This window comes from Opisthorchis viverrini (assembly GCF_000715545.1).
Source record: "Opisthorchis viverrini unplaced genomic scaffold opera_v5_13, whole genome shotgun sequence".
NCBI lineage: Eukaryota > Metazoa > Platyhelminthes > Trematoda > Opisthorchiida > Opisthorchiidae > Opisthorchis > Opisthorchis viverrini.
Window position 1 is genome coordinate 3,517,506 of NW_008751669.1, and position 16,279 is coordinate 3,533,784.

The window sequence follows — 16,279 nt, forward strand, 5'->3', positions numbered from 1 at the left end:
ACGTCACTGAATTCCACACAATATGCCCCTGTTTGCTTCATTCTATGCTCACTTTTAGCTCCTTGATCAGATCCGCATAATGATTGAAGTCTGTTATCGTGCAAACTCTTCGTGATACACGAATCCAATACTGTGTTTACTCAACGGGGTGCCACACTTCCCTACCAATATGATACTACATTACTTGAACTTTGGAGGGCCACGCCTTGCCGCTTTGAGATACAGTGAAACAACTGCTCGATTGAAGCTGTCAACGGTATGACCGCCTTTAAAAAATATTTTCTACAGCATTCCAACTTGCACAATAGTTTCAAGGTGTTCGAGGAAAAGTGGACTCCGGTTATACGAGATCATGACAAGAAGAACGCAGCGGTATTTCATATTTTAAAGGTTTATTTTTTAGCTGTTGGAAAGCAGTGCAGTGAAAAAGCACCGTTCCTACGTCTTGTCCATGTTTCCCTATCCTTCCGGGACACTTCACCTCGGGCATTTACGCGTTTATACGGTCGCAGACGCGTTATCTCGTTATCGAGCTATGCGAGGGAATATTGTTCTACAACCGATGGGTTGGGATGCTTTTGGTCTTCCGGCCGAGAACGCTGCCATAGATAAGGAAGTATCGCCCGAGATTTGGACTGAAAGGTACGTACGTACGATTTGTAATAAGCTTTTTGTTCTGAAAGGCGTTGTCACGGAAACACAAAGAGGGAAATCCTTGCTGTGTTTCGGGCATATTTCGGATGAGCAATATACTTCACTGTCATCAATTTTCTGTAGTCTTTCCAGGACAAGCCATGTCCCATGAACTACTAGATGAGGGGTTACTGCCACACTATTGACGTTGCACGGTATTTATAAGCCTGCTGAAAACTTTTCGACAACTATTGTTGAGGCTCAACAACAGCACTGGATTTTCCCTTCGCAAATTCCCTAGTTGTAACTGTCTCGTGGAACTGAGGAGAAAAAAATGTTATTCTCGAAGTGCAGTGACTCTCTGTTGAAACGACTCCAAGTTTGCGAAATCCTCCCAGGGCGGGCAGACGAACCTCCCGGTTACCTACCGCAGAGTCCTTGTGGGTGTTGTCAGCAACCATCAACTATCCAGAACGAATGATCTGGAACTACCTGTGGTGAATGCTGATTTTTAATTGATATTACCGCGAAATAACGGTATCTACAGGCACCTACCTAAGATCGCTCAGCAGTTAAACGTGAACTTACTGACTAGTGAGTCCATGGTTCAGACTTTTGACCGATCTCGACCATCCTTTCCAGGCTCCGTAGCCTGGCAGTATATGAACTCTCGTATTTCCCTCAGGTGGCATGTTGGCTAGGCCGTCGTAGCTGAACGACAACAGGCCTGGCGCTTAAAACTAATCAGTTTACCGGTGGATCAGCCTAAACACACAACACTAGGTAGTTGATAGAGAGGCGCCAACACACGTAATCTTAGTATGGTGGAGACAAAATCCGAGGCTTAGTACAACATCCTATCGCGTCACTGGTGTAGACCTGGGTAACACGTTCAATGGGTTAGAAAGATCGAACTAATCCAGCGAGGTGTGGACGCTATAAAAGAGGCTAAGCGATTACGCGAAAAATGTTCATCATCGACAGCATGACATCAGCGTTCAACACCGGTGTTTCGCTACCGTATTTGTACGTGGGCTGGGATACTGTCAGGGCGCCCACAACCAGACAAGAGGACGATTAGGGTCCTCAACCAGAGCCTTTGGCTCGAAAGCCTAACCGAAAGGTAGCGGCACTTGGCGGGAAATGCAAGTACATTAACATTTCTACGGAATAATTCGCCGCTTGTTCCAACCTCCATCCTGGAGGACCAGGAGACTGTGTTCGTCAGGGCTCTAACCATTGACCAACTTGGTATGAGAGACTGTGAGTGTCGCGGGGACACCCCCAAGCATAGCTCAGTTGGTCGCCGAGGTGCCCAAACCGTCACACCACGGTAAGGTCCAGTCTCTTTGTGGCGGCGAAAAAGTTCACTTGCAGTTAATTTGATAATTTGGATCCCAGCTGAATCTCGTTTGTACTATTGTCAACCGTTGTTTAGTCGAGTCTCCCGTTAACAGCCATTCAGTTTTTGAACGAATATATTTGCAAACTGCGTATAACTTCATGTTTAAACGGGATATAAAACTGATGGAAACAAGGGACTGTACCTACCTGCTGAACCCCAAGAAACACTCACCCGAACTCCGTTCACAAGGAAACTTTAAGGGCCGCTGAACAGTACGTCTGTGTTGGTCATCGAATCCGGCCTTATTTTTGTGATTAGATTAACCCTCCGGCAAATAATTAAGAGGAACGCTCTTGATCCATATTTTTTTCGCACTTTTCAATACTCCTGATTGCGTTGGGATTTACAGTGAGCTGTCCACCCGTTTTGTTACAACTGGTACGGTTCATCCTAATTGTCTCCCACCTCTATCCAGCCTTGGAATGCACACTTCAAGCGACCACGTCCCTAATGAAGTGCCTCGTAAATAGCTTTTGTTCCGAGACAGATTCGCTGGAGCAGCAGCATCTTGTCCGCTAAGGTGACAGGGAACAAATAATCTATGTATAGCTACCAGATGGCTTAGTGGAGCGTGAATTTACTGACCGGAAGACCCGTGGTTCGAACCCGACATCTGCCTCTTTACTCCCCCTGTCTAGGCTTGGGCGACCTGGTAGTATCTCAGCCCTCGTGCTTTCTTCGGGCTACATGGCAGCTAGGCACTGAAAGTGTGTTATAACTGAGCGATTACTAGATTATCTTTACTGCCACTTCCCAAAGAATGCAGCGTTCTCTGCTCAAAATCCTTCCTCACGAAAGGTTTGTGGAGGCAAGGCTACGAGGTCGCAATAAAAAACCAGTGGCTGTAGTCAAAATGAGCACTTTTGGAGCATCGCACCCCCCCCCCGGATACGGTCTGCATGATGTAATACCTTACAAGACTATTCATGTATCCGATCCCAGTGGCAAGCTTTTGACTATGTTGATGTATGGCTACCAAGAGTATATCTTTCAAATTCATGTGACTTATGGGGGCACCGTACGTGAAATCCTATGGACGTGTACGAGTATACGACAAGCTTTCGCCTGGGTTCACCAAGTACACTGGTGTAAAACAAGATTGCTCAATCTCACCTCTCCTCTTCAACTTTGCTGTTGATGTACTACTTAAAATTTCTCTGCCGACATCTGAAACCTCGCTCGCAGACATTAATTATGCGGACGATATTGCTCTCCTTAGTTTCGATTCTTCAAAAATGCAAACCATTTCAAATGAGGTAAATAACTCTGCTACATGATTTGGGATGTGCTTCACACCTTGAGAGTGTAAATTACCGCTACAAGATCGGATGGGACCTAGCACGAACCTCATGTTTGCAGACCAGCCAGTCGAAATGGTAGATAGATTTGGTTACCTGGGTACTTGTATAAGTTCTGGTGGATTGGCTGGAGATGAGATTACTTTTTGAATCTGGAAGGGCAGCTTTTGCCAACCTCCGACATCTATGGCGCCGACGTGATGTCCGTCAAGGGGCACAGTTTACACTGCGGTGGTGCGATCGATACTGCTTTATGGAACAAGAGCGTTGCCTCTCTGCGCAGAGGACATACAGAAAATGTCAGTGTTTGACCATCGGTGTCTCCGAAGCACTGGTCAGGTCTGACGGGAAATTCGGATTAGCAATGCTGAGACACGCCAGATGGTCTTGAGAAGAAGAAACTCTCTGGCGATAGCCGACTTACGCTCCGTAGGTTACGCTGGTTAGGACATGTACTCCGCATGCCTGAAAGCCGTCTGCTTCGCAGAGCTCTTTTCGCCCATCATTGTGCTAAGTGAAAGCGACTGAGAGGTATGACATGGTGACGAAGTATGAAAACGCTAACCAGTAAACTTAGACGGACCGGCAACTGCCCACTCCCTGAGTGAGTCCTCGGGACTCAACTCACTAGTGGTTAATGACACTGACAGAAATGGTCCAATCGTGCACACACTGGCGCTTGCGCATCAAAGCTGTCATCTTCTATGTGTAGCTACCCTGTCCCCGAACTAAATGAACATGTCATCGCCTCCAAGGCTTGACTGAATGTCCCTCACTCTCCCGTTTTCCGGTGATTGGATCTGTGGCAACAGGAGTCAATGTGCCTACGGTTCACGGTTGATAGCTGATAAATTGAAAATTTGGATTCCTCTAGGGACTTGGGATTTTTCACCATGTGCGTGCACCTTCCCCGGTCTTTATATTGTTTACTAGGACCCTCCTTCTCCACAGTTTTATGGTAGTTTGGCACTAGCTTCCACCACCTGTAAGTGGCTGCCCATGATGTAGCTGATAACGATGTCCAGTACTCATAGACTGGTGTGGACTTTCTGAAGGTTAAGTATCGCGAAGGAGACTCGACTTGCCGGTGTCTCAGAATGTTTCCGTCTGCGACAAATCAACACATTCAGCACGCACCAGTCTAAAACAACTTCTAGCGTAAAGTAGACAATTTGTAGGTGGCTACTAGCATAAGTGACTTTGGCAAACTGTTTCGGCCGATTCGGCCGGTGCTAACCCTCAGAGCTAAACCTATCTGGGGCCACAGGACAGTACAACCACCAAATGGGTGGTAAGTTCTGGTTGATAACTCAATCGTCTTATGGAAATTAAGCAACACTATTCACTATTAATGCATTACTATAGTTGATGATAATAATGCTGGTGATGGTGAATTGCTCCTCGAATGGATCTTTCAAACTCTCGCCCAGGCCCCTTGAATGCCTACAACATCAGTTACAGTGTCCTCTTGGAAGTGTTTTGCTCAAATCATTGCTTACCTACAGATCAGGGAATCCTCTAGAGGAACCATCGCTTTTACGACGGATTCATACTCGAAGACACTTCCAGTCTGAATGATGTGCTCCATTTCTGCTACTAGTCCCGATGGGAGGTAACAGAGCAATGTGCAGCAATGTCGGGACATCGGCCTTGCCTGTGGAACAGCCCAAATCTCAATATTTTTGTTGTTTACTACTATACGTGCACGTGTCCGATCTAGTCAAAGAGGCTCTCTGCGAGATTATTACTATTTAGTGAACATAAGAATATCATTTCAAGCCACAACAACCTACTAACTCATTCTTCATAAATTCACTCGACCGCAATTATCTATGAGAAAACATGCCGTACGATAAGCTGCAGTTGGTCGTACCACTCTTCTTTTAAAGTTCTAGTCCGAGTATGTGGCGAAGTGTCTTGTGACTTTGGCTCCTGCCGTGCTATGGCAGAAGCATCCTGTATCGTCGATACTATTCGTTATTTGTTTAATGTGTAATGCTCACGAGTTGCGGATATTTGGGCATCCGATGTGGAATATGCTGGCATAGTTGTTTTGCTGGGCGAAAACCTGGATAATCTTTCACCGAGCTTGAGCCATATGCTGTCAAACTATCTTGAACTCAACGCTTCTAAGATAAAAAACTCGTTCAACAAACAACAAACTACTGCTGGTTGTGGATGACTTCTATGTCGAGAAGTGCTCGTGTTCAGATAACCTGGTTACCACATCTTATCTAACAAACAAGCGAAGGATCAGGTAGAGGTACACTTTGATGACGCCATGATAGCATTTCTGCAACTGAAGTGTGGTGTATGACGTAAGTTGAACAGTGACCTCAAGACCGAATTATGGGTCCGCCAAGCTCCTACCAAACTCTACATTAATTTTCGGATGATCTCTGGCTACAAGGAAAGTATGAAAAAGTAGGCAGTTATTCATTGGTGCCCGGGGAACCATAACTAAAATGAAATTGTTCGGTTAGGTATACACTGAGACAGTCCGGCAACACGGTTGTGATAAACTGATGCGCACCCCCAGCAAAGTCAATCTCAACGTTTCAGATACACGCTCTGCAAATCAGATATTGGGCATATCCAAACCTATGCCGATGTTTGTGGTTTCGAGGCGGAAAACTGAAGAACTGGTTGTCCACTTTCAGATCAACCGTCTATCATCTCAAGGGCCAGTCTGTCAACTGGGGCGGACGTTTGAAGTAAGACTGGGGCACCATTTCACCGTCGTCATCGATAGCACATCAGTGTTCAGGATTGGTGGTTCGTCTCTTGATGCAACCATAATTTATTTGAAAGCCTTACTTTCGATAAGGAATACATGGGGGGTGGGAGGGATAAAATCTAGTCCCAACCCGGTACAGGTTTTCCGAAGTGCACACACCTCCAGGCACCCATTTTGACAAACGGGATAGGGAACATCAACAAGAATGCCGTTGTCATCGACTAGAAGTTGTGTCTTGCAGCATCTCCATCCATGCTTAAGAAGAATCACACAGACCCCATCATGGAAGGTGGGTCTCACCGACACTACCCGGACTTTTCGTTGTCGCTTTCATGTCTCTGCCGAGTCGAAGGTTTCCCACTTCTCTGAATCTGGCGCGGAAAACAGTACTTTTTGTAGGCAATTATTCGGTGTGTGCATTATGTGACCAGATCACCACAGCTTTTGGTGCTGGGCACATTCTCTAGTGGAAGTTTCCGTTACACAACCGCACACTTGTCTTTCTACTGCCTCTGCGGATTCTTTAGCACCGGCGTACACCACCTGTGGTTGTAAGACCTGTAGGTGTCGGTTCTTCACAAGGTCCTGTCTCGAATGCCATGCAACAACTGCTGCTCCTGTAGACCCATGCACGGCCCTTGATACTCAGAATGATGTAGCTGTGTCGATGTGTGTTCTACCTCCGTTTTCTGTGACACTCTGCTCACAACTGTGGACAACTAATTCAAACAAACGTTGACTGATGGCCTCACACCCCTCCTTCATCATTACCAGAGATGACCACATCAATGTTAACACTTGCTTCACTGCTTGCAGCCATAAAGTTTGCCGATTTTTATCTGAAGCCTGGAGGTGAAAAAAGGAAAGCACTAGATTGGGATTGGATTTCATGCTGCCTACCATGGGTATTACCAGGTGTTTACACATTAAAGCAAGACAATCAAGACAATCGGGATAGAAACTGACAGCATGAACCGATGTCGGTTAAACATCATATCTTGCAACGTTTCCAGTCAAACACAGAGAGGAGATCCCCGAGATCCCATCGTGAAAGGCGGTGCACACCAACAACACCGAAACTCTTAATCTTTTTACATCCTGCCAAGTCATATGTTGTCTACTTCATTCAGAAGAAAGCCCAGAGAATAACACGCCTCAGTGGATAATGACAACCTGCGTATCAGATGGTTGAGCCACCCCATCATCCGGTGTAGGAACTTGGTAGCGCTTGACAGAAGAAATGCTATACAAACCTTTGAGGCTCTGTGGGGGTTCCAGTCTCACCATTTCGGATTGTAATGCAAGGTCAGAATATAGTTTAGTGACAACATGTGCTTACGATTGTCTCCTTATTCTAACTTGAATATGTTCGCATGTTCAGGTGCGCGCAACCTGGACCAATGGAGTGCTGGTAGCACGCTTGCATCTCATGTCAGATGTCCGACGTTCAAACTCCGGCATGGTTGGAGTTGTGCACTGCTTGTGAGTCCTAATAAGGGCAACATTTGAGTCCAGCGCTTCCCCACTTTGGTGCAGATTCATGAGAATAGTTCCTCCAGGACTGGAGACTTATCTGAACTCTTCTGAGAGTAAAGAAAGCAAGAATCGCAAACACCAACATCACTACCTAATGGGAAATGGCTATAGATACTGTCTCGATGATAGGAGGTTGATTGTTTCTAACTTTTTTTAGTATTGTTCATAGAGTCCCAAGTAAATAGGCTAGAACGCGTGAGTTTACAACAATAACGAAGATGAATGTCATAAACGCACATGTTCTAACGGAAGTCCCGCTGACTAAATAGGGAAATTTGGAGCAATATAAATTTTTCTAGAGAAAGTCACTCGTGTGAAGAGTCGACAGCCGTAAGCTATTTGAGAGCAGCCCAAATTACATCGCTACAAATACGTGTAAACGCGGTATTGGGTTAATTGATTATAAGTAACTGAAACACCGATGAAAAGCAGTCAACGGAACAAGACAGATACTCGGTTCGTGAGGAAATCTGTCCATTTATGCAAAAACATCCTCTAGATGCCGACCACGGGTGTTGCTCGAGAGGAGGGGATGTGACTGTTCTTAACGCCCGAATCGGGTGCTCAAGATGGACATTATGCAATCTTGGCTGCCGTAGTTGGCGAGCAAGTCTGGTGGTTGCAGGTGGTGTTCCCGGCTTCAAAATTAAGTTCCTCTATAGCGGCATCTGTTCTTATGCCTCAGTTTGCCTTATTGTGTAAATATCTATTTGTGGAAGCGCTTATCAGTGGAAACTAACATCAAACAATCGTCTACCATGAACACACCAGATCAACGGTCTATTCGCGCTTCGCTAAAGAAAGAGCTGGGGAGGGCAGTATCCGATATACCATTGTACTGGTTACTATCCGCTTTTCGCTATAGCAGTCCACTGTAACAGTCTTCCTAATAAGAATCCTTGGAATGCAATTAATCACGACGAATAGATAGTTTCAACGAGCTTACGAACGCTATACCTCTTAATGAACAAAACTGCGTCCCCGAGATATTTCGTACGATTATCCCTCAAGATAGTTGCACCTGGACAACTAAGCGAGACGTGTTTCAACTTTACCGTCGAAAATTGCTTCACTGTGATCGTGTATGATATTCGATTTCTTGAAATCAGCATTCTGTCAACCTGTCAATTGCTGCTATTCCAATGATTGCATTATCTTGTGCATTTCCGCTTTTCATAATGATTTTCGTTCAGAAATATTGCTCATATGCGTGAACAGATGGAATCTACTATGCTTTTGGGCTTAGACTGGTCACGTGAGATAAACACCTCCAGTGCTGACTATTATCGGTGGACTCAGTGGCTTTTTCTAAAACTTTATGAGGCTGGTCTGGCCTATCAACGATTCGCTTTTGTCAACTGGGACCCTGTGGACCAAACTGTACTGGCTGATGAGCTTATTGATGCTGAGGGTCGCTCCTGGCGGTCAGGTGCTGTTGTTGAGCGCCGACCTCTACGACAGTGGTATTTTCGTACGACGGTGTACTCTAAGGTAAGAGCACTTGTGGACTATGTTTTTGTGCTCACACTAATGGATATGGAAACTGCTTTTCATCGCATTTTTAGATTCGGTTTTCAAAAACACTGCCTTTGCATATGTACGGCCAATCACCCGCAGATCATTCTAATGGTCCAAAAACTGGTTAGGGATAAGTATCAAACTCGGAAATTTTGGAGCAATGAATACCGGTAGGATTAGCCTCATTTCTCCGGTTTTCGGTTAGCACTGGCGTTCGCTTTCACTTGGCATGGGATAGTTCGCTCTGCACTGGTGGCTGTTCCGAAAATGCTTACCTTTGGTCTAATGCTTCATACTAGTATTGTACCGCAAAATTCACCTCTACCGATACCTAATGGGGATATGACCAATTTTTGTCCAATGTATAGTAAAAAACATGATTTCTGTTCATTGTGTGTTGAGCACAGTAAGTCATCCAGATAAGCTGGACATTTTGGTTTTCGAAGTTCGACTTAATTTCATCCGAAGATATTACTCCCACCGTAAGACAACCAGCGACAGAAAACAAGCTGATTCTCGTATTATGGCATTCACCCCGCTTATCTTGGATGTTCTCCTAAATCAAGGAAGACAAATTAAGCGTTGAAGGAAGACTGTGCTCCATCTTTGGACATTGCAAGTGTGACGCTATCCGTTCCAAGACTCGGTGGTGCTTGAGGGAATATGTAGAACCACAAACTTCCTAGGCTTAAGGAATTTCTGGGTTGATCGTCGAAGGTCGTAATGCAGTTCGAGAAAGCTCGACTGTGCGATTAAGACTTCCTTAGTTATTATAAATAATCGAGCACTGATTGACCAAAATATTTTGTTGACAGTCCTGGTTTTCTTTCCCTCTGCCCTTAGATTTCCGCGTCCGTCACGTCTAATGCTCGGCCAATGCAGCGGCTTTTTCACCTAGCGCTTGGTAATTCGCTAGGTTGCATTGCCTTAGGACGGAGACTGAAACATGGCGAGATTCTTTGGAACTTTCACTATGAATTTAAGGTTGAGGACAGTTATACAACGCTTTCATCACTTTAGGGTTCACCACGAGTTCTTGTCTCATGGTGTCGTCTATGCCTAAATTCAACCACATTTCTGGTCTCCAGCCGTGATCCAAATTTGGTGTATTTACGTGCACAGCACATTTTGGGTTTGGGTGTAAAATATAATAACAAATAATCGTTCGGCTACAATACCCTTTTGGTGCCTAATTGCCACCAGGTAGGAGGAAGTACGAGGGCTATGTTACTGTTCTGATACTGTTGCTCAAGCCTAGACAGGAGCCATCAGGATGCCGGGGTTGGATTCGATTTGCGGACATTCCGACCAGTAAGTTCGTCTCCTAAGCACGAAGCTCTCCCGAGCTTCCAAACCACGTCGATTTGAGTGCGACTTCAGCTCCAGAAGTGATTTTTTTCAGACTGACCTACACTTCTATGAGTGAACGGGTATTACATCAGACGTCATGTGTGCTTTCCTTATCTTCTTAATCCGTATTACGTCGTTTTTCTCACTTCAACCTACTTCTTTGATTTCTACGTATGCATCCAGTCCTTGTTAGATGGTCTGAAAGAAATCGAAGGAAACGAGTGGCGTGATGTCGTCCAGATGCAACGAGGATGGTTGGGAACACTAGATGGAACTCAAATTGAACTGGATGTAAATCCGGTTGTTTCATCGGAAGAGCAACATACCAAGGAAGAATCGTGTGCTTTTGGAGTGACTGGGGAACGTGTTAATGTATTCACAAAGTATCCTGGTCTCGCTGTCGCGGATGTCATCAGTCACATTGGCGTACATCCTGGAAGTGTCTACTTTGAGGAACAATTCCGCATGGTAATTCCAACTGCTCGTTTCGTTTGATGCAGCTACTCTCCTTGTGTGCTATGAAACTTCTCCCTTATTTTCCTCACTACGATTTAGTGTTCTGTTAGATTATATGCAGCCTTCTATCCAAGCCGCAAACACCTGGATTTTCGCGTTTCATGTTGTTGGTTTGTCCATGTACATGGCAACCCTATGTCTTTCCAGCTCTATCGTACCTCAAACTCAACGCGGCACTTGTTAGTCATACACGTTTAGTACTCCTGACGTATCTTTACTTGGGAACAGCCTCTTTTTTGTTCCAGCCGTGTTGTTCTTGATGAGGAGATGTGTTTGGGAATAACTCTCAGGTTTGGACCGATGCGAAGCCGTGCATTCTTACACATCACTTTTCATAGAACCTGGGTGCTAATGAGCTGATAAGGGACAAGGTCACTCGCGCGCTGAGTTGCTAAGACTCCCTGGATTATTGACCTAAATGAGGACGATCGGGTAGGATCAACCGGTCCTGTTCAAAGGATGAACATAGGTGTTATTCTGATCAACACACGTACTCGTTGTTTGTTACGGCTGAAGTATCTTGATGTTGGAAGTAAGAATATTATAAGTCTACGTGATTAACTCTAGTGGTAACTGGCTTTTCAAAACGGCTGCATCTTTAAGTTTACAAAACGGAAAAATGTGGCTCATGAGCGATATGAAGAGAGAACCGGTGCTTCAAAGTAATTTCATCTTACTAATTCCATCAGACATTTTATGTGCATTTCAGTGGCTCTTTCGATATTCTCCGCTTATTCAAATACCTAAGTAAGGCCTTAAAGTCCAACTTTTCCGACTCCATGTGACTTCCAGGTGACTGTTGACCGCGGTCATAACGGCCTGTGTGTATACTATTGGCGCTCAGTCCAATAATAAATTAAACGGTTTCAGTGGGTTAATAAGCAGTACCCGACCCTCTCGCTTGTATGACCTCTCAAACAAGCTCGATGCTCCCCACCCCCAAAGTTGAACAGAACCGGCTAGATTCTGGAGGACCCTTAATTTGAGCCGTACCTTTTCAGATTCTTCCCACATGGGTGGAGTAATTACCGACTTACACGAAGGAGGACACATTTAGGGGACTTTCTACTTATCTTCCAGAAATGAAACTGGATGTTGTCAGCTTATACAGCTAGTAACAGAATGGCAACCCAAGTGTGTACCGTCAATCGTTTTGTTCGGTGAAGATGACTCAACCTACATTTGATTCTCTTTAAATAAGACGAAAAATCCAGAGAATAGAAGAATGCAAAATACGGAGCATCTAGGGTTATTCTGATCGGTTGGTTGTGATTTATACGATGGGCTGCCCTCCGCTTTCCACTTCTGCGGAATTGTCTGGTCCCCTTATAACTTGTTTTACACAACTTAACTTGGCTTTTGTGATTACAGGCTCATAATGGAAAGGACTCCGAAACACTGAAGTTTGCCTTGAGATTTTGTAGAATTGGAAACAGAGGCATTTAATCGATAGTTTCTGCTTGCAAGCTTGTAAAAAGACAACTCTTCAGGGCAGTCTTTTGCCGTGCTACTTGGGACGGCGTCCCAAGGCTGCCTGAACAAGAAAGTTATGCCCAGTAAGGTTTGGTCAAGGTGTTCGACGATTTAAAACATGCACGTGAGAAACGATGTTTCGTCCGGCAGTGTAGTTTGGATGTACCGTGGTACATTTATGTATATCCGTTCCTCATTGTCGGTTCCGTGGGCCGGATGATTCCTGTCGCCAACACCTGAGACGTGGAAGCCTTGATCTAAGATGGAGTGAGTGTCTGTCTTTAGCCCGTTCGGAGTGGAGGAGCGGGTTTTCCAAGTGTGGGTTGGTGTAAGTGAAGGGAAACTTTATAACTTCAGTGATCAAGCTGCTGTTTTCTTGTTCTATATCTCGAGACCTAGCCGTTTCGCACTCCTCTGGAAGGAACACCCTCTTTGGGCGCACTCTCTTGGGAAACAGTACTACATGTGCTCACTAACGTCCATGACCTAGGAAAACTGATAACGCTTTTCATGTGCTAAACGGTCCCACTAAGGGAGACGTTTTTGTTAGGGTTAGTACTAGGTCAGCCCATCTGGTCTTCCACACCACCGCAGCTAATGCATGACAACAAACCACTTTTGGAAAGATGATCCACGTCTAATTGGGTGGTAACGAAACTGGCCTTATCTGAGCTTTATGCGCAGGCGGTCACGGCATACGTGCATTTTTGGGATTGCCTATGGGCACGCAACCAAGATTGTTAGGTCGCTGGATCACAATTGCTTCAGCCATTTGGAGTACCGTAGCCCACCTGGTTTCCAATGTTTTTTTGATAGTTCACCAATATATAACTCCACTTGATAGCCGTCAAACTACTCAACACCGTCCAATTGTCCCCGACTTACCCTCTCACTACCGAAGCCACTGCCCCTCTAATCCCATTCAACCACACTTTGTTCAGCTTTGATCACACCGGAGTCTTCAGCAGAATAGTCTTAAGAAAGCATGTAACAATGATGACATACCAAACTGTTTGGGTGTGTGTATTTGCCATAGGAGTCAATATGGGCTATCTCATTGCCGCGATTGTTTCCTGGTTTCTTCCATTTCCTCGGAACCGGAAATGCCTTTGCCACGATAGATTCCGCTGGATGGGAGGTTTCCGAATTTAGCGGAAATGGTGTACTCATTTTGGGTCTGTTTTTTTTGAATCATCTTATTACGCGTAATCATTTACGTAGAACCTGCGATCTCTGTCATGATAAATGTCTCAATATTTTGAGTGTTTGTTTATCAGTACGGGAAAGTTGATTACAAATTGATGAAGTAAGAGTTGATAGGGTACCTGTCTCTGGCAAGATTTTTACCGTACGACAATACATGGAATTAACTATCTCTCCACTTTTGATATAGCCAGAAACGCAACGGGGATTAAACACAAGTAGGAAGCTGATTTTATGCTCTCATCATTTGACTGGCAATGACGGTTCCTTTAAACTCAGTCTTTCATCCACAACCGCGGCTAGCCCCTGGCCAGAACGGTTGGCAGTTGCAGTTCGGCATCCATTCACCGGTCGGCAGATCCCGATGATTAGACTACCGAATTCCACTCAATGCGAGACAATGGCGTTCCCAAACCAGCTGTGTAAGTGTCGTTTATGAGAAATGTGTATCCATTACATTCCTCCTTATTTTCAGTATCTCGTTATCTTTTCGTTGACATTGGATTCTACAAGGTACTAGATATTAAACAGAGCTTTGGTCTCCAGCTATCGGCCAGAGCACTCCGGCACTCGCGACGTTCATTACTGGCGCCTTATTTCCAATGAACTAGTCGAGTTCACAGGTCACATGGCAACCGAATGGGCACCCATTTGAGCGACGGGTTTCAATTTGAAGCAGTCTTAACGGTTCAACCGTATGGCATCCCGGAGATTAGAACTTTGTCCAACTATTCCACATTCTTTTTCAATCAGTCATGAACTCATATTATGTCCAGAGAGCCATATTGGATGGCCTTATCCGAGGTACTCGAAGTATTTGGAGGTGTGGCCTCTCATAGCAAGGATTTCACAAACTACTTGATGGCACTTCCTCTCACAAGCCACTGATGTCACTTTTACTGGTGTTGAAACATTTGCAATCAAATGGCTCATGTCAGCGAACAAACCGACGGTCGTCATTACAGCAGGAGCTGGCAATATTCTCTTCAATTATACACTACCTGTCACCCTCATATCAGCCTTACGGCAGGTGATCACAATAGGAAGTATCTTTTATTCGACACTTGTACCTTAAAACAAGATATATAAGGAACAAATTCGTAAGGCGTATTCATGGATCAGGTCGTCACCATAATAGATGTCGAACGAGTCTAAGTAGGGTCGCTATGCGGACACCATGCGACCGCGATGGTAGTTTTTTGCCCAGTTAGTCAAGCTAGCTTAAGCTATGGTTAGTTTTGTCTATCCCATTGAAACTAGGTTGCATCTCATGGAACGACTGGTGGACACGATAGTTAAACGCACCTTGTGAAAGGGTATTAGGATTCAGCTTCCACGGGGAAAGCATAACTTACCTACTGCACCGTGCTTCATGCCCAAATGTTTTGATGTCGGAAAGAGGCCCGGAGCCTGGAGTCGTGTGGGTAGACCGCATTATTTCTTAACCTTCGGAATTAGGGAGAACAAATGGTACTTTATAAAACCGTTGCCTTCTGATCATCTGGCTTGCATTATCATGAACATTCTGTCCACAGGCCTTGCAAACGTGAGATGCAGCCTCGAGTGTTGGGTTTCTCAACTGATTGAAATACTTTACACTACTGCAGTCTATCAGTAGCTTATATTTCGCGAGATGCTCCGTCGCTAAAGTGCCGAATGCGATTCATTCTTTGAAGTACCAGGCCGTTACAAGTGTCGTCAAAAACCATGCCTGCAAATCATCGTGCGCGTGATGTTCGTTGTTCTTCATAGGGTTTTGGGCTTCGCTTGCGTTTACATCCACTGTGGTGATTGTTTTTCACTTTTACAGCTTTCAACCTCAAACCTCACGGAAAATCTCTGTGTCTGACTGATCTGCTCGATCTACCCCCGTCTGATACCAAGCTGACATTGTTGAACTCAGAGGATAATCTCCAGCCCGTTGATCCGGCCAGTGTTCCACTGGATGAAGTTGATCGGTATGCGTTTGTCACATCTGTGACCGAGGTACGTCGATATTGTTGGTGTATTTGATGAATCGTGTATGCGCAACACAAGGGTCTACCATCTGCTTCTTCATCTTCAGCTTGTCACTTGCCTGCGATCCACCCCAGTCTGGGCAGTATGATTCGTTTGGTCCGATTCGCAAATTTGACTCATATTGTGAACCACGTTAGCAATAGCTCACATTGACTGCCACATACAGCTCTGCCACTAATAACTTGGAAATTTGCAGAAAATTTCATACACCGATTGTTTTGCGAATTGCTCACCGGCCTGGGCGCACCAATCCCATAGTTATTCACATCCCGGTTGATCCCTGTGTTTCCAACCTGTATCTTTCTCTACATGAACGTTAGCAACCAATCTCTTAGTTTGATTCTACGTCACTACAGTCCAAAAAGATTAAATATGGTCGGTCTCTGACCAGGTAGTGGTGTGTGTGGGCGTCGACTGGGAAACCCGGTCGTTTTGACAACTTAACTGTCTTCATCTGGAAACCAGGTAGATTCGGTACAGTGGATCTAGCTCCCACGGTTTCCCTCATCAGTGATTCGGCGAATAGGAATCAATAGGAATCAAGTAGGAATGAATAGCTAGGCATTAGAAGCAGTCGCTGATATCATGAAC

The 16,279-nt window shown here is 45.1% G+C and overlaps 1 protein-coding gene across 1 annotated transcript in view; it reads left to right on the forward strand.

Annotated features, from left to right (window-relative positions):
- Window positions 1–403: 403 nt before the first annotated feature.
- T265_01274 (hypothetical protein) overlaps window positions 404–16,279 on the forward strand; it is a gene marked incomplete at both ends in the record, with an annotated part of 44,013 nt that continues 28,137 nt past the window's right edge. The window contains 5 exons of the mRNA XM_009165259.1: window positions 404–642; window positions 8,803–9,100; window positions 10,661–10,945; window positions 13,860–14,091; window positions 15,480–15,655. Coding sequence (XP_009163523.1) covers window positions 452–642; window positions 8,803–9,100; window positions 10,661–10,945; window positions 13,860–14,091; window positions 15,480–15,655 — 1,182 coding nt within the window. The remainder of the gene's footprint in view (window positions 643–8,802; window positions 9,101–10,660; window positions 10,946–13,859; window positions 14,092–15,479; window positions 15,656–16,279) is intronic.